Below are 19,499 nucleotides of genomic sequence, written 5' to 3'. Positions count from 1 at the left end.
GGACAATGAATGAGGAAGATGAAAAAAACTGATGCATTTGAATATTGGTGTTGGCAAAGAATACTGAATATACCATGGACTGCCAGAAGAATGAACACATTTGTCTTAGAAAGAGTATAGCTGCAATGTTTCTTAGAAGTGAGAATGGCCAGACTTCACCTTTCATATTTTGGTCATACTATCAGGAGGGACAAGACTCTGGAAAAAGGTATGTTTAGTAAAATGGAGGGTCAGTGAAAAATGGGAAGACTCTCAATGAGATGTATTGAGATACTGGCTGAAACAATGGGGTCAAGGATGGCAACAATTGTGAGGATGGCACAGGACCCGGCAGTGTTTTGTTCTGTTGAACACAGGGTCACTATGAGAAACCAACTCAACAGCACTTAACAACAACAACAGTGCTCTTGGTACTAGGGATGCAAGAATAAATGAGATGGACAAGGTTGTCAAACAATGAAATACATCACAGATAAAGGCTATGCGATAAAAGCAGGAAAATAATGTGACGGAGAGTGGCTGTGGCTATTATTCTGGGTAGCTAGAAAGGCCTCTCTGAAGAGATGGCACATAAGTTATGCTCTGAATGACAAAAAGGGGCCAACTACTTGAAAAGAAAGCATCTCAGGTCCAGGGAAGAGTTAGTATAAAAGCCTTAAGATGAACAGGAGCTTAGCAAGTTTGACAATCAGGAAAAAGTTCACTGGGCTGGAACTTAGAAGATGAGAAGAGTAAGATATGGGCAAGATCATGATACTAACAGCCTCACAAAAGAATATGTGGAAGAAATAATTACCAATATTTACATTTTAATAATTAACATTTAATTAACTAACAAAAGATTTCGTTAATATTGGAAATTAAAATTAAACGTGACCCAAGAAAATAAAAAAGGTCTTTCAAAAGACCTAATAAATGCGAAGTTCAGTGCAATAAATAAAAAAACACCTCTTTGAATCTTCCTGTTAATAATAATTTATTACCTGTTGCTTTCCTTCTTCGTTCATCTTTTTTATCCTTTTTACTTGTATTACTACTTTCTAAAATGGAGACTTGTTTTAGATCCTCTTCAGTGATTAAATGAACGGGATTATTTTTCATTTCCTGAAATAAAACATACCTTTTTGGTAGGCAAATAATACAGAACATTTCAAAAATTGTAAAATAAAAGTTACTTTTATACTCACTTATATCCTCATTATTTTTGTTTGGTTTTGTTACTACGAAGAACTACTGAGCCTTTGTCTCACAGCTGCTGCTACTCTGACACTGTTTCTGCTTGCCAAAAATCAGTCTCTTTCCTTGCTATTCTTGGCTTGTACCTATTACCAGCTAATGAGAAATTCTATGTGATCACTGAACGACATCAGATACACGCTTCTTCAGTTGGTAATGGCTAGTTTTTCCACTGCTGAATAGGTGTCCCATGCCACTTTCTTTTCTTTTTGAGATTTGCAAGTCCACTGCCACCTGGGCACTTGAGATTACTATAAAGATTACTACTTTCCATCCCCAACACCATCCAAATAACCATATATCAGATGTATACCAAGTCATATAAACTTTATTCCTAGAGATTCATTCTTGATAATTTGCTTTTTAAAAGTCTGTGTTAATAGCAATGAATAAAGTTCAGGAACTGGTTCTTTTTCTTGAGAAAGGGTTCTAAAAATTCTAATGACACAAGTGTATTGTCATGCTAAATATAGTGCCTAAGGCACTTGACTGCTAACCAGAAGGCTGGCAGTTCAAACCCACCAGCCACTCCTCGGAAGGAAGATGGGGCAATCTACTTCTGTAGTGATACTGCCTTGGAAACCCAAGGAGGGGTCATTATGAGTTGGGTCCGACTCGATGGCACATAACAACAACAAAGAAACATGTTGAGGATGTTGATAATTCAAACAATACACAATCATTGTTTTTTCTGAACTTATTTTTATGGTTGAGGAAGGAGCAAAAGAAAGAAGAAACTGACGGCAATGTTAAACTTTTATTTCAGTAAAAGTTCACAAATAAAAATAATAAAGCATCCATTTAATAACTGGTTGCTAACATGTGCCAGGGGAGCTCTGGTAGCATAGTGGCTAAGGCACTTGACTGCTAACCAGAAGGCTGGCGGTTTAAATCCACCAGCCACTCCCTGGAAGGAAGATGGGGCAATCTACTTCCGTAGTGACACTGCCTCGAAAACCCAAGAGGGGTCACTATGAGTCGGGTTCGACTCGACGGCACATAACAACAACAACATGTGCCAGACATTTTACATACATCCTCATTTGTTTACAAGTATCCTTTTGGGAGTAGGTGTCAGCAGCAGCAGCAAACTGGGGCTCCACTTGTACAAAATGATTGAGAGTAGAAGGGTTGAGATTTAAACTTAGGTTTACTGATAGTGATGGACTCTTCTCTGTGGGTTTTCATGCCAAATGTACAAAACAATCTCAGTTTTAGACTATTAAAGGCATTAAAAGGAGTATAGATAAATATAAGCATACTTCATTTTATTGCACTTTGCTTTATTGTGCTTCACAGATACCGCTTTAAAAAAAATTTAAAACAACACAAATTGAAGGTTTGTGGCAACCCTGTATCAAATAAGTCTATCAGCATTTTTTAACATGTGCTCACTTCATCTCTGTCACATTTTGGTAATTCTTACAACATTTCAAACTTTTTCATAACGCTATTGTATAAATGTATTACTTAATAGGGTACAGTATAGTGCAAATATAGCTTTTATATGCCATGGGAAACCAAAAAATCCAAGTGACTTGTTTTACTGCAATATTCACCTTACTATGGAACCAAATTTGCAACATACCTGTACAAACCACAGTGAAACCTGTGAGAACTAGAACTTGACAAACCTGCCTTGTTTTTCCAGGTCTCACAAGTTTTCCACCTATGACAAGGTATAGTTGTACCACTTCTCTACTGCTTGTTTTAGGGGAAAATATTTTAGTTTTCCTTCTCTGACAAGTTTCCACATTAAACAGGTTCCACCTTTCACAGATTTTACTCCATCTACATATTTAATCAGCCTTCATTAATTTAACAGTGTAATGAAGATAAATGGGCTAGTTTTACCCATTTGAATACAGATTTTATAGATATATGGTACTGTAAACTATAAACATGAATTAAATATTTCAAGAAGACCTGGCATGACTTCTACTTCAAAATACTTCAACATCAGTTGCTGTAAGGAACTAGCCAATTTTGATAGCAGCGAAAAAGTTTTTTCCTCAGTAAATTATCCTGCTTGCTTATTTCAAACAGGTGAAACTAGTGCAGCTCTGTTAGATTTAGTAAGTAATTCTGATAAATATACTATATGCATAATCCACAGATAACACTTTTGTACATTTTAATATTTTTAAGGTAGATCAATGCCCTCACGTGACTTGTTAAATGTGTATATTCATTTATGAGATTTCAATTTATAGAACCAGCTCCCCAAATCCTAACTTATATGTTCCGATGGGAAGGGGAAGAAAAAATCCAAAAGAGGAAAAAGGAACAGTATTAAACAAAATGATGTATAATACAAAGTGTTCACTTTTGTGTGTACTGATTATACCATTTTCTCAAAGACATTAGGTGAGTCTAATGTGAAAACAGTGTTATGATTACAATGAAAGGAAATTTGTAATACCTTTTCAGCTTTTTGGTGCATCAGTTCACTGAACAGTTCTGTACAGTCATTTATAAATTTTTCACTGACTACAACAGTGTCGCTAAATACTATGGCTGAAGCCTGTTTGCTGAATGTTCTCATCACCTGTTGAAGCAACATTGCAGCATCTTCAACTGACAGGGAACTGGGGAGCAGAGGCTAGAATTCAAACAAAATAAAAACTAAGTATAATGCAATATAAGACAGATAAACCCATTTGCCATCCATATGCTCTCTCTAGGTGATCTCATTAAGTCCAGTGGCTTTCAGAACCATCTACATACTTATAACCATCAAAACTGTATTTCTACTTTCATCATCTTCTGAGCTATAGAAACATATATCCTGCTGCCACCTAACTTCCCATTTATGTCTAATAGGCATCTCGAATATAACATGCCCAAAGCAACACTCCTGATTTATGTGATTGTCCCCCAGACTCTCAGCCTCGAACTACACTTCCTCCATTTTTCCCTCTATTCCAATTCACGATACCACTCTCTACTCAGCTGATCAGTTCCCAAACTTAAAAATCACATTCAGTTCCCTCTCTTTTATACCCACAAGCAATCCTCCAGCATGTCTTGGTAACTTCACCTCTAAAATACATTTTTTCTTAGTTCTTGTACTCTGAAATTATCCTATCATTTTAATTGACTGGCAATTTACTTCCGTAGTGACACTGCCTCGGAAACCCAAGGAGGGGTCGCTATGAGTCGAGTCCGACTCGACGGCACATAATAACAACAACATATCCTCTCAACGAAAGGGACCACCTGAGGGCAAGAAACTTGTCTGGATATTCTATCTCCAGCAAATAGGATGGTGCCTATCATATACAAGGTATGTAATAAAGTTTGTGATTTAAAGTATTTAAATCTGGAATCTTTGGGAACTGGTGTACCCTCTTTTGTCTGGGTCCTCACTGGTAAATAATAGATTGGCTTTTTTTTCCCTCCTCTTCACATATATTATCTTTTGGGATAGTGAAAGCCAAGTCAATCTTGAAGCAAAACACTATCATTGCTAAAGCAGACTGTGTTGCATGCCTGATGTCAGTACAGTTGTAAATGCTTAGGTAAGATTGTGAAAAGTTCCATCAGCTTCTGTGGTTTACATGCAGGGCTGACACGAGTGACCAGTACACATACAGATTTTTAGAATTCTGGATGTTGAGTATCCACACAAAGCCTGTTACTATTTCCACAGTTAACATAAAATAATTAAGATTATTTTTGTTGAAACAATGACAGCTAAAATTTGGCTCTAAATCTGAGACTACCTTTTTCTAAATTCTTACAATGGCCATATGTTAGTGAAATAACCCTTGCATTGGTTTACAGAAAAATTAAGAAGAAAAAGATAAAACATACTGCAATGTCAACCCATGTTCCAGAGCTGATGGCTTCCTCCACTGATGCTTCCACCTGATCCACAAGTCCTTGCCCAACGCAAGCTGCTTTCAAAAACAAGAGTTGTGTAGTCTTATATCTTTTCTTTATGTAGCTCACAGCATCTGGAATTCCAAGTCTTGATAAAGCATCAAATTCTAGAAATAGAAAGTTGGAACAAGGCAAAAAGAATGATCAATTACACACCGTTTCACTGAAATCTTAAGAAAAAGTTAATTTCTAACAAAACCTGTTCTTTGACTGTAAATATAATGTATTACAATCTTTTTTAGGAATAAAGCATAAAGGTATCACAACCAATTGCTTAGCTATATTTCCAAATTTTTAATACTAAATATATTTGTAAAACAAGTGGTCTAAGAACACACTCAATACTAGTTTAGTCACTTCTCCAATTGAGGGGGGTTAAAGGGAAACACACAAGAACTAAAGAACAATAAAAGCAGAAATGCAGTTAAAGGACAGGATAATGGTTTAATGAGAAAATAAAAATTGGAATTTATTTTGCTCTTTAGAGTTAATTAAGGGAACGGAGTTTACTTCTCAAAATGTTTCCTCAGAAAATTAGGAATAAAGTAGTTCCCAGTCTAATTTAAAGTAGAAAAAGTTTTAGCATATAAGACAAAAGTGAAAAAAAAAATCTCTGCCTTGGAATCCAAAGGGGTCACTATGAGGCAGAATCGACTCAATGGCAGTGAGTTTATATATATATATACATACACACACATATATATTTTATTTTACCGTTTTTTTTCAATGACTAAATTCATTCGATCAACTTTATCCAAATGACAGCAGGATGACAGAAACAGGATTTGGAATAACTTCAAATGTTTATGATGTTTTGAGTAATTAATAAGAATGATTGTTGAAAATTGACAGTCAATAATAATATTTCTATGGTTACATAATTGAAAACTGGGCAATTTCATAAAACATAAGAAATATTAAGTGCTATTAACATATATGAATTAAAAACATACAAAGTTGTAATGGTATTTACCATAATATCACTGGAAAATTCATAGCAATCAATACCAGCCTTTGGCCTTTCAACCTAACAAGTATTCAGTAACTAAGGAATTAAACTCAGTTCCAAGAGCCATAAAAACCTGTACTGTTACTACCTTCACACTCAAAGAGAACCATTATAATCTATTGGCCAACAGTAGATAAAGTGTGTATGGACTTCTGGGATTAGTACAATACTTTCTAAGAATATGTTTAGTATTAGAAATATATTTTAATTTCACATAAAAGCAAAATAGTTACCTAGATAGCCATTCTGCCTGAAGAAGGAATCCACCCAATTACTCTGTGTTCTGGAGTAGATGTCAGGGATAAACACTGCCTTGTCTTGTCTCCCACCAACCACGGTGCCTCTTAAGCGCCCACTATTAACAAGTTCCTCAAGCACAGCTTAAAACAAACCCATACAAATAAATCAGATCAGGCTTAAATCTCAAAAAGTAAAATACTTTATTCATAATTTAGCTATTTCACACCCTTTTAATAAGCAAATCAAACTTCAGGAACATAAACAAACATTGTTTTTTAGTCAAAACTTTCCTGTACTTTATGGGAATACAAAGGTCCTGAGGGAGATTTTGGTAACTGCCTGTAGGTGAAGGAGCTGGTGGCGCAGTGGTTAAAGCATACTGCTGCTAGCCAGAAGGTCAGCAGCTCAAACTCACCAACTATTCCTCGGGATAAAGATGAGGCAGTCTGCTTCTGTAAAGATTTAAGCCTTGGAAACCAGGTGAGACAGTTCTACTCTGTCCTTAAAAAAAGAAACAAACAAACTCACTGCCAGTAAGCCAATTCGATTTATAGCGACCCCTTCTTGGGTTTCTGAGGTGGTTTCTCTATGGAAGCAGACTGCCCAATCGTTCTTCTGAGGAGTGGGTGGTGGGTTTGAATTGCCAGCCTTCTGGTTAGCAGTCAAATGCCTTAGGCACTACACCACTCTGCCTTTGGAGGGTTGCTATGAATCAGAATGACTGGATGGCAGTAGGTTGCTTTTCACGTACAGGTGCTAAAGTTGCAACTCAATCTAATAAATATTAACATACTGAAGTTTTCAATTGATTGTGGACAAAAATAGCATGCTATTATTTATCTCATTTTTTAAAAAGGAAATGACTAAATACTTTGAGAACAGATAATATGCGATTACTAGTATTCTAACATTTAGAAAAATCAAAACATCTGGTTCGTACTAGAATCAGCAATGTCAAATAAAGCCATGAACATTTGTGTACGTTATTCTATTTCCATTGTTCAAACTAAAACACAATGCAACCATACTATAAGAGAAGGATACCACAGTGATTAAGAGGATGGACTCTGGAGCCAGCAGCTTAAATCCAAACTTCAACCCTGCTACTTCCTAGATGTGAAACACTGTCCAAATCATTTAATTTCCTCATACCTCTGTTTTCTCATCCATGAAATGAAAACAGTAACATTTTAATTTTTAATTTGTTTTAACAAAAAATATATTTATTTTCAATTTATGTCCATATTTTAAAAAAATACAAAACAGTAAATGAATACTAATTTTTGGCTCTGTGGCTTGAATTTCTTTTCCATTCTTTTAGATTTTGCATAGATATATGAGTTAAGAAAATAAGTCACTGCTTTTAAAATTTATTTCAGAAAAGCTTGTTGTTGGTGGTGTTTGTCTTTGAGTTGATTCTGATTCACAGCAACCCTACGGGATAGGGAAGAACTGCCCCCATGAGTTTCCTAGGCTGTAATCTTTGCAGGAGCAGGTCACCAGGTCTTTTCTCCCACTGGTGGGTTTGAACTGCTCCCCTTTCAGTTAGCAGCCGAGCTCTTAACCAGTACACTGCCAGGATTCCTTCCAGAAAAACTTAAACAAAAGAACCCAAACCTCCTAGAAGCTTCACAAAATTATACCCAAATAGATAATGACCTAAGTTTATTTTGGAGGTAGTACTGTGTTGTTTGAATGCTAAGCATATATTTTTATTGCTATAAATGCTTAGGAAAATTTCTTTTTAGTAATTAAATATGTAACTTCACATTAGAAAATACAATGAAAAACTGTAAGATGCAAAATAAAAGTTATTCTTAATCTCATTAAAAATATCCTCTAAATATGTATATGCATAACAGACATATTTATGTGATTTTTTTTTTTCATTTCATTTTTCCGGAAGCAGGCAATACTAAATGTTTCATGGGTATAACAGATAGACATTTAAATGAAAACCAAGAATATTTTAGTTACACTAAGTTTTAATACTAACACAGAAAAAAACAATATAATCAGTATGTTTCATAATTAACAGCCATTACATAGCTAATCAAGTGACATATAATTTAAGCTGAACTCACAGTAAAGTAGCTGCTCCTGAAATCCGTATTTTGAAATCAAAGGATTTATTGGTGTAGGGCTTTAAGATAAGAACAAGGAAAACAAAATAAAAAACAAACCAAAAAGCCTTCTTATTCATTATATAGTTACTTACATTAATAAATTAAAAAAAAAATAGGTAGTCTATAAAAACACCAACTAATTTAAAAGGAAAACTGAAATAAAAAATTTCACCCAACTTTAAATCCTTAATCAGAATCAAGCTAGGGAATCATCGGGGAATTTATTCATTTTCCCACTCTAGGATCAATTTACTTTGTCATTCTACCAAATTTTCACCTCAGATTTAGTGATATTTGACTATCTGCTCTGCCTTTTACTGCACATTTTTCTTTCTTTTTTACTTTCTTACTGGGAGGTTCTTTCCTCATCTGGTCAACGTTCAACATGATTTCATTTTGAAGGAAAATGAAATTATGTATGGGCTAAAACGAATCTGGAAAAATATACTCCTAAATTAGGATGAGTAACTGGGGAAGATCTATAAAAGACTCTTTTGCTTATCTGTATTTTTGATACTGACTATGCATTTCTTTTTAAAACAGCTTTAATGAGGAATAATTTTAAATACAATAAAATTCAATTATATTCAAAGTCATAAAATTAAAAAATTCAATTCTATAATCTTACTAAATTTATAGGGTTACACAATCATCACTACCATATAGTTTTAGAGTATTATATCACCCCAAAACGTTCCTGAATACCTGTCTGCAGGTACCTCCTGCTAAAACTCCTAGATCCAGGGGACCACTCACCTGCTTTCTGTTCATTTGCCTTTCAGATATTCCAAATAAATGGAATCAATATGTGGTCTTTTGTATCTGATTTCTTTCACTTAACATTATGTTTTTCAGGTTTATACACTGTGAACAATGTATCTCTTTTATTGTTGAATACCATTCCTTTTTCTGGATATACCACATTTGTTTATCCACTCATCACTTGATACACATTTGGACTGTTTCTAGTTTGAAACTATCAAGAATAATGCTGCTGTGGACATTCCTATCCTTGTGTGGACACTTTTGCATAGATTCCTGTAAGTGCATTTGTTTCATGTGCACGCACGCACGTGTGTGTGTAAAGGAAACTAAAAAAAAGATCTAGAATTTTTTTTCCAACCTAATTTTCTATTCTTATTTTATGCCAATTAAGCCCACCCTCTGGTTTAGGTTTATCTATGTTTTTACCAATATACATATAACTAAAAGACTTAAGTATTTGAACTACGTAAGTCCCTACTGTTGATTTACTAGGATGTTTTAAACTTTCTCCATAAAAAAATAGGAGTGTAGAAATGGTTGTCTGAAATGAATGACTATTTAAAATCCCTGTATTTGGGAGTTTTTTGACTAATTTATTATTTATGCCAAAATGTTGTGTGGATAAATGTGTTTTCCATTAAGTTGTTTTACCAATTTTTCAGCTAAACCATCTGGAACCCCAAAACCAACCATTGATAGGTGCTCTGTGAGGTTTGCTAACCTCTGTATATGTAACATCTATTTTTTCCCCTTATCCATGTTTTCTGTTCTCTTTTACCAGAACACATCCCTATAAACAAGTAGTGGGCTCTTTGACAGTAATTTTTTATAAGTTTCTAGATGTATAACTTATTGTGGGTGTTCAACAAATATTGAATTGAATTTGTACAAAATAGCTAATATTTTTTTTTTACGTACAATGAAATTTTGCTCATTTTGTATTTCAACTTGGAATGTAACATAGTTTAGGGTACCTAAAAGTCTCACTCTTCTCACCTACTTCCTGCTCTTCTTTTGGGCTACTTATAGTAATAATGAACATAAAACCATTTTTGATCATACATGCAGGTGTTTTCTCTGAACTAAGGCCAAAAAGGCAGAATGAGTTCATTACTTTTAGGGGGCAAATTTCAATTATATGAAGATACTATGCATTAAATGGAACTCTCTGGAAGCCACACAGACTAAGAATATCTTTTGAAGCTGAGAATTTGCTTTTTCTTATAGTCTGACAGTACCTTCATACACAGAAACTCAAAGCTATGATGAGTCACAAAAACACTATTTGCTAATCCTGATGAAAATTACGGTCACTAGAATAACTAGTCAACGGAAAAGATAAAGACTTGATAATAGGAAAATATATTTTCAATTTTAATATTTTATTAAAAATTTAATAAATACATGTGGAGAGATTGGAACCTTCATAACCACTGTGGCACTTTCTTAAAAAGAAATAGAAATACCATTTTATCCAGCAATTCCACTGTTGTTGTTGTTGTTATGTGCCGTCGAGTCAGACCCGACTCATAGTGACCTCTCTTTGGGTTTCTGAGGCAGTATTACTATGGAAGTAGATCGCCCCATCTTCCTTCCGAGGAGTGGCTGGTGGGTTTGAACCACTGGTTAGCAGTTAAGTGCCTTTCGGCACTACGCTACCAGAGCTCCCAGCAATTCCACTACTAGGTACATATTTTTAAAGAAGTGAGAACTCATGCATGAATAAATATATGACAACCATGTTCATCATAGCACTTCACAATAGCAAAGGGATAGAAACAACTATGTGCCCATTAATGGATGAATGGATAACCAAACATACACACAACTACAAAGCACTAAAGAATAATGAAGGTTCTGGACACACCTCATATTGTGGATGAACTTGGAGGGCATTATGAGGACTGAAATAGATAATCTCAGGACGACACATATTGTATGAGTACACTATTATAAAAAGTTAAGAAAAGGCTAACATATGGAAGGAAATTTTCATTGCTGCTTATCAGAGATGCGAGGGGAGGAAAGGAGAGGGAAAGCTGCTAGCTAGGTAAGAGACACATAGCAATTTGGGTTAAGGGGAAGGCAATATACCAAAAAAGAAACAAAGAAAATTGACACAGTGAATGAAGATGTCAACTTCTGAGAAGGTAACCTTTAAAGAAGAAACAGGGTGGCAGACAGAAAGGAATATGGAGTTCAGGGAGGTCTGTTTTAATGTGGAAGAAATTTATATACAAAGCCAGAGATAAAATGATGCCAGGTGTCACTAGGTAACCAGAACAACAGTAAAGAGATAACTGAAAATACGGTTTTCTGAAATCTATAGTTGAGTATGTCATACAGATTCAAGCAATTCAGTAATTCTAGTTTTAGACAAGTTAACACATTTATTCAACAGATGTAGAATGGTATTTGGTAAAAATGATCCTAAACTTACCTTTTATAGATGAAGGATCTGAGGCTCAAAAAGGCTGTGACTTACCTCCTGGAGGTCAAAAAATTGCTTTGTGATAGAACTATGATACATGTTCAGGACCTCTGACTTGACATTCTATGTTCTATCATTCCAGGATGAACTTAATATACTGAAATGTAGATTCTCAACTACATATGCATCTGGAGCAAAGAATGTAGTCAAGGGAGCGAAGGGGAAGGGGTTAGGGGCTGGTGAAGGCAGGATGCATTCATTCCATTTCATAGAAGCTCCCTTTCTATCTACTTAATAAACTGAGGTCTTGAATGAGATTTCATTTTATAAAAAAATTCTTCCACTAGAAAAAAAGATTGCAAACCATGATACAAGATACGGAAAAAGATACAAGTTTTAAAACATGCTCACCGTGTGATAGCACTGAATAGTCCACGGATGCGTGCTTTATGGCGAGCTACAAAAGCTTCAGTAAAAATTACTCCTCTGTTATCAAGATCAATGTGTCCATTAATAATTCTACCCAGTCGCTGAGTTAGTGCCTAGGAGTAAAATGTAACATTTTATTAATTTGAAAGAATGAAATTACACATATGCATTTATACAGTTATGCTAAAATCATTCTGCATGCTATTGTATCATGTAATCAAGAAATTTCAGTAAATATAAATTTAAGAGATATGTAAGCTAAAGATTCAAGATCTAGGAAAAGTTGTGTCATGGCAGAGACAAGAATTGAGAGTCAAATGGCTAATATGTTAAAGAGCTTAGCTACTTGGTAATAAGGGCTATTTCCAATGTAAAATAAAGTCAACTAATTAACCAGTTTTTCTAGATAAAGGCAGCTCAGTATATAGACAGCCAAGACATACTCATGAGTTTTAGAAAAGACTCTATGTGGAGCTACTAGTATTGCAAAAGATAAGTAAATTTTCTTTCTAGATTCCTCAAAACCTAGGGAAATGTAAAACCTGAAAAGTTATCATCAATGATGCAAATAATATTAACAAGTTGTTTGTGTCCAGAAGACTCACAGTGCTGGATAATCTGGCTTCCCATTCTAGGGCAAGGAGAGAGGTTTCCTGACAACCTACTTTGAAGCTCAAGCCAATATTTCTCCAAAACTACGCTCTATCTGGAGGCAGGTACACTGAAGTAAGTCTGGGTATACTTCATGTCCCAGGATGAGTTAAATTTATTCATGTCAGCTTGGCAATGTTCAGAAAAATTAGAAATGAAAAGTATTAAACTATGTATTTCCACAATGTACTCAGAAACAACCTTTTCTAAGAACTCATATGTATCTGATCTTGTACTCTGTAAAAGTGCTTTAATTTTTTTCACTTGCTGTGATTAACATATATTTACGTGTGTAAAACAAATTTAGGTGCCTGAAATGCTATATAAAACATAAGACTTGCACCTTAAATGGTAGTTTAAATGTAATTAGGGGAGTTCACTCTTAAAAAGTGGGTAAGTAAATCCATTTATATTATAAATTAATCTCACACAATTATAGTTGGGTAATTTTGCAATCCAGACTTTCTTAAAGTAAAATAGACCTACAGAGATTTGGCTTTCATGTAATGGTTTCAGGAAGTACAAATCAGAATCATCATTCCTCAAGTGTGTCTTTTCTGTCAAATATTACACCAGAATATACCATATATAAAACTTCACTGAAGCCTATGGAAAAGCATAATTATTCCCATTTTCCAGATTTGTAATCTGAAGAACCAAATGGGTGAAATAATTTTCCTAAGATCAAATAAGGTAGGTGGCATTACCAGGATTCAACTCAACATCTATTTTAACCCCAAACCCATCCCCTTTCCACTGTACTAAACCAAAGTCTATAATTCTAAAACGTCAATCTACTTTAAAACTGTAACAAAAACAGAAAAACAAAGAAATAGCCTCTATTTTAGGCAGCACTGTTAGCACACTATAAATCAAAATGTTTTAAGTATTAGCACAAGTACTTAAAGGTAAGAGAATATGTGTTTGTTTGTTCTTCTTATTGTACGGATAGTTTAAAGGAGGAAAAAAAGTAGTATCAAAAGAGAAACTATTAATCAGGATTTCTCAATCTTGGCACCATTAACATTTTGGGCCAGAGAATTCTATTGTGTATGGGGAGGAAGGGGTGCAGCCTGTGCACTGTAGGATGTTTAAACAGTATCCATAGTCTCTACCTATTAGATAACAATAGCATCCCCTTCCATTCTGAGTTTAATAACCAAAAATGTCTCCAAAAATTGCCAAATGTCCCCAGGGGGAGGGAGGGACAAAACTATACCTAACTGAGATCACTATTCTAAATCATAGATTTAGAATAATTATTCCTCAAAATACAACTGGGTTAATCAGAACTGTAGATGTCCTTGATATCAAGTTTCTGTACAGCATTCGAACCCACCAGCCACTCCTTGGAAGAAAGACTGGGCGATCTACTTCTGTAGAGATATCGCCTCAGAAACCCAAGGAGGGGTCACTATGAGTCGGGACCAACTCGTCAGCAGTGAGTTTTTTTTTTAAATAAACTCATGTACTTATGGCATACTTATGGTAGCAAAGGCTTAGAATCTATCCATTGTTTTTAGCATCTCTCAGGGTTCAGGAAGGATGTCAGCATTTTTACACAGTATAGTCAGAACCATCAAGGTTCAAGAAGTATCTTAAAATACTATATTTCCATAACAACAATATTAAAATACTTGTAAGAAATTAATTAATTAAAGAGAGTTTAGTTTTTCTCTTCCATTAAAATTCTTTGTCTCTAAAATGACATATTACATTGTTGAGAAAAATACCTGTGTCAGAAAGTTTCCAGGAAGATCATAGGTTTTACACAGTTCTGATATGGTTACCTGACCACTTTCTTGCAATTTATCATTTACCTCTTCTGCTAACCGATCCAAATAGTTCCTAATATTAAAAAAAAAAAAAAAGACAATCAGGAATAATTTTTTTCCCTATTTTTTTCTTTCACATATATATTGCTATAATGTATGCCCCAAAAGGAATACACATTTTCATTTTCTGAAACACCATTCAATATTCATAATCTGAGTATTATCATTTTTCCTCAATTTGACTGAATGTAACGTTAATCAAAAGACAAATCTTGGAATATTTTTAACAGTGATAATTTTGCCATCGTGTTTCAGTAACACTTTCTAGAACAAATCTGCTTTCAGAGATAAGGTTATACAGAAAAGATTGTACAAATTATGTTTTTTGTTGCTTTAATAGAAAAAAGATCAGTTTATACCATATCCAAGTACTCTACATAATTAAGTACTTTACTTTTTAAAGTAGAATGATGCTAATAATAAAAATCAGCATTATAAGAGTTCTAAAAAGTGCCCAACGGGCCACAATTGGCATCATTTAAAATATAAACTCTATTAAAGAAAAGCAAAAAGGTAAAAGAACAAAGTGCTCCTAAATATACTTACTCATCTATCAGTTGTCCTAAAACTAGCTGAATCTGCTTTTCTGATTTAATAATGTCACCAATTCTATTTTCAATATGAATAAGGTCCACATTAATAACCTGGAAAATACATAGAATTCTATCAGTGATATATTCATATTGTTTCTTGAGTTCCAAATTACACTTAGAATGATACTTTAAAGAGTTTAATACACTTAGATATGAAGTTCAAATTGATCTGAAGTACTGTAAAAGCTTCAGTTAAAAAATTAGAGGTTACTGCAGATTTACTTTTAGTTCTGAACAATTATAGTTTTAGTTGCCAGTAAAGTTTATATTAAATAGTATGTTTTTCATATAACAGATATTATTTCACACAAAATTTTCCAGTCTTGTTTATAATATACCTTCGTGATGATATGTACACTTATTTTTTGGAAGTGTTTTCTACTACAGTTTTTTGTATTTTTCTACTACTTTTACATACTAAAACAACGTAAAAATGGAAATTTAATAATTTTCCCTGTAGAATTAACATAAATCTTACAATTACATAAAATGATGACTATACTTTGGCAAAGAATAAACAGTAAGTCAGTCAACAGAGAAAGAATAATTTACTAAACTGATTCAATAATTATCAGTGAGGGTTATATAACTATTTCTTCATAACCATTATACAAAACATGTTACCAGTTGCAAAAAGGACAAGGAGGCCACATGTTCTGACCTCCTCTAATCCCACAAGAGGAAGACAGGGTTACCAGCAGTAACCCAAGGCCTATTACTGCAAGGCCAGACATGCTGTCTCCCTCCAGCCCTTTCTCCAACCTTTCCTCCCAGAGCACCCACCACCTCTCTCCTGGGTTCGATAATTCGCTGCAGTGGCCACACAGGGCTCACAGATTATGGGGTTTATTAGGGAAGCACCAAGCTACAATTTGAGTTCAGGAAAAATGCTCAGTCTCTCTCCCAGCCCACCGTCCCTCAGCCAACAGTGTCTCACAGTCTCTTTCCCAGCAGTGCTGGTCCCTCGGTGTCTCACTCAGCAATGCGTGTCTTTTGCGGGTGTCTCACTCAGCAATGCGTGTCTTTTGCGGGTGTCTCACTCAGCAATGCCTGTCTTTTGCGTCTCTTTCCCAGCAGCACGTGTCTCATTCAGGGGCACGTGTCTCTTTCGACAGCAAGTCTTTCTCAACCAGCAGTCAGAGAGCGTTCTGCCTCTAGGAGGCCTCCTTTTGAGCACGGCAGGGTGGTCAAACTAGCCAATCATAGCATCAGAACTCTAAGCACATGAGAGAGAGTGGGAACCTCCCAGAACATTGTTTTGTGCCACACCCAACAGAAATACTCCACTTGGACAACTTCAGCAATCAGGAGTTCCTCAATTGCTCATAGAAAATCCCACCTTGGAGTTTACAAAGACTTATGGGTAGGAAAGCCACACTAAGTAATTTACTACACTGCACCAGTATTAGTGAATACTTTCAAGGAATTGAAAGAATTCATAGTATCAAAAATTAAAACTTCAATGTGAGATTTTATAAATTTAAAAATTACCTGTTGTAGATCAACAATGTTTACTCGACCTTTAAAAGAAAAGGCAAATTATTTATTTAAATTTATGTTTAAGTACACATCACTCAAAAATTTTACATTCAACAGATAAAAATTTCGAAAAGACATAGTCCCTCTTCTACAAAGGACATATATGACAAAAATGTCTCCAAATACAAACCATTAGCTCCATAAGATACGCATGGCTAAAAGTACAAGCAGTAAGTTATTTTCAAACTTTGATTAGCACATTAGGCCAAGGAAGAGCAAGACGGCCAGACTACAGAGGGTATTTATCTCCTTTCAGTACAGAATTTACTATGATAAAGACATACTGACAAATTCAGTTGAACTTTAATTATTTGAAATGGGTAGGTAGGTTTCTACCTATCAGCAGAAGAAAATCTGCTAAATATTTCAAATGACAGTTCATGTTTTACGAGCATTACGTAGAAACGTTAAAAAAAAAACCCAGAAAAACCAGTTAAACTAAAAATATCAAATAAAGAATTACTTTCATAGTTGCTTCTATTTTCATAAAATAGTATTCACATTTGTTCAGTTGTTTGCTCAAATTTAAAAAAAAAACAAAGGAAAACAACTTATTTTGTGTATATGTGCTTGTAATAGCTTTTCATATGTTGGGTATAGCTCTGGTGACGTAGTGCCTAAGGCATTTGACTGCTAACCAGAAGGCTGGAGGTTCAAACCCACCAGCCACTCCTCGGAAAGCAAGCTGGACAATCTACTTCCTTAGTGATACCACCTTGGAAACCCAAGGAAGGGTTGGATCCGACTCAACAGCAGTAAGTTTGGTTTTTTGGTTTTATGTCCAAGTACTTAAAGGAAAGTTTGTTTTTTTCTTTAAGGCGTAGTAATACAGCTCTGATTTTCAAGACTCTAACTCTTACAGAATCTGTTCCCCTTCATTATTATCAACTAATCACAGGCAGCTAAGTACCCTTCTCTGAGTCATCTAATAAATTAATGAATTATGAAGTCAATTCACACAAACACAGTTAAAAATAACAAGTACAGTTTTGTCAAGCGGCATTTAAGTTCATTTAAACTATATAAATTCTTTGCTCTAACCTAGTAGAAATATTAAACCTGTTATATTAATTGTGTAGGATATCCTATAATTTACAAATAATTTATTATTAGTTATGGTTTTAAGGTTTTTTTTTTTCCCCTTCAAAAAAACCAGAAGAAAAAAAACTGAGGACTTACTTACCACCTCGAACATGTAGCTCATCTCTCATTTCTTTACTAATTTGGGCTGGAGTAATATATTCCTTTCCATCAAGTGTGTGAACTACTTCTAGCTGTTTCTGAGCAATCAACTTATTCACAATCTCAATGCAGTTTCGTTCTGACAATCTGAGGGAAACAAGAAAAGCAGCATTTTAAAAACTGTACTGATACATTTGGTGCTCAAAAAAACTACCAGAATGTATGAAAAGAGCATTTTCAAAACAGTTGGGGTAAACAGTCACTAAGTTGTATATCACAAAATAGCTATCTTTCTCTTATTAGAGTAACAATATTGATGGAATAGCTTTTTTTTTTTTTTTTAAATCTCTTGGAAATAAGGTTTACATACACTTAAATTATTTGCTTAATAGGTACAAAGCATTCTATTACAAATTTTAAATTTGCTCTCTTTTTAGGGTTGCCTTCAATTTTCAAACCTGAATAGAAAACTGAGGACATAAAACTCAGGCAGGTAAAAAACTTGTCCTACTTTTACTTCAATTTTCAGTTTTAGTAAAAACCAGAATTTTCTTTTTAAATTAAGTGGATAACAGCCCTACTCATACACTTGGGCTGTAGGTTGGCAGGTGATCTGACCTAATAAAACCATTAACTACGTTTGTTACCCAAGCACTTACTGTGCCCTAGTTTGCACTCAATGCTACAAACACAGCAGTAAGAGACTAAGGAATAAAAAATAGGCAAAAAACAGTCTATGATAAAAAGAATTCTATTACTATTACACAGATTCTGTATTATTCAAAGCAGAGTTTGGATGTTCAGGACCAGTCAGACCCAAAGGTTAGTGGGTTGGTAGGTAACGCTGGTGCTTTGGCGTCCCTAAATATAACAGATGGGACCATTGGTCTGGCCTACAATATCTGTATGATGGGGGAAAAAGGTAAACACTTTAAAGAGTAAGCACTATTTGGGAATTACTGTTTTGGAGTCTGTCTCTTCTTTCAATCTTATTCTGTCCGCAAACGTCCAGATCAGGATGTCTGTATCAGGCAACAATGCCACAGTGACTTGGGGGCGGGTAGGTGAGGAGGGCCAGAGGGCCCCTAATGGAGACAGCCCGAAGTCACCAGTCTTGGCTACCGTGACAAGTGGCGAGCTGCAGCACCTGGCTGAAAAGGACGGGGGACTACAGGGTGAGGTGGGATCCGGGATTCTCCGCAACCGCGATCACGCTCGGGGAGGAGGCAGAAGCAGCAACAGAAGCTGAGGGGGTCCTGGGTCGGTGTCCGCGGCCTCGCATTACAGCCTGTCTGCCCAGGGCCTTTTGGGGACTCCACTATGGAGAGGGAGGGTCGGGCACCTCTGTGTGGCCTCAGAAAACTGCGCCCGCTGGAAGTCGGCCGCCAGCCGCCTGATCTCCTCCCAGGCGTCCGCCATCACGACCCGATCAAGCCACGGCAGACCTGCAGACACGTCAACCCAAAGGCCGAGGGAGGCGATGCGAGGCGGAACGGGCCGCGCGGAGGGACAAGAGACTCCGCCCCAGACGCAGACGCAGCAAGCGCTGGGCTCGCTCCGCTTGGGACGGACCGGAAG

The 19,499-nt window shown here is 35.5% G+C and overlaps 1 protein-coding gene across 1 annotated transcript in view; it reads right to left on the bottom strand.

Moving 5' to 3' along the window:
- The window catches only part of UFL1 (UFM1 specific ligase 1), a 39,666-nt gene extending 20,326 nt beyond the window's left edge, over positions 1-19,340 (bottom strand). The window contains exons 1-11 of the mRNA XM_007942249.2: positions 19,264-19,340; positions 17,923-18,068; positions 16,692-16,720; positions 15,154-15,251; positions 14,506-14,620; positions 12,104-12,234; positions 8,455-8,513; positions 6,364-6,510; positions 5,053-5,228; positions 3,659-3,838; positions 984-1,104 (exon numbers count right to left, since the gene is read on the bottom strand). Of these exons, the coding sequence (XP_007940440.1) occupies positions 984-1,104; positions 3,659-3,838; positions 5,053-5,228; positions 6,364-6,510; positions 8,455-8,513; positions 12,104-12,234; positions 14,506-14,620; positions 15,154-15,251; positions 16,692-16,720; positions 17,923-18,068; positions 19,264-19,340 (1,279 nt within the window). The remainder of the gene's footprint in view (positions 1-983; positions 1,105-3,658; positions 3,839-5,052; positions 5,229-6,363; positions 6,511-8,454; positions 8,514-12,103; positions 12,235-14,505; positions 14,621-15,153; positions 15,252-16,691; positions 16,721-17,922; positions 18,069-19,263) is intronic.
- Positions 19,341-19,499: the final 159 nt, after the last annotated feature.

This window comes from Orycteropus afer, unplaced genomic scaffold (genome assembly GCF_000298275.1).
Source record: "Orycteropus afer afer isolate SDZICR_OR568_19922 unplaced genomic scaffold, OryAfe1.0 scaffold00087, whole genome shotgun sequence".
Classification (NCBI taxonomy): Eukaryota; Metazoa; Chordata; class Mammalia; order Tubulidentata; family Orycteropodidae; genus Orycteropus; species Orycteropus afer.
Note: the sequence above shows the minus strand (reverse complement) of the source record. Positions and strands in the feature narration are given on the sequence as shown.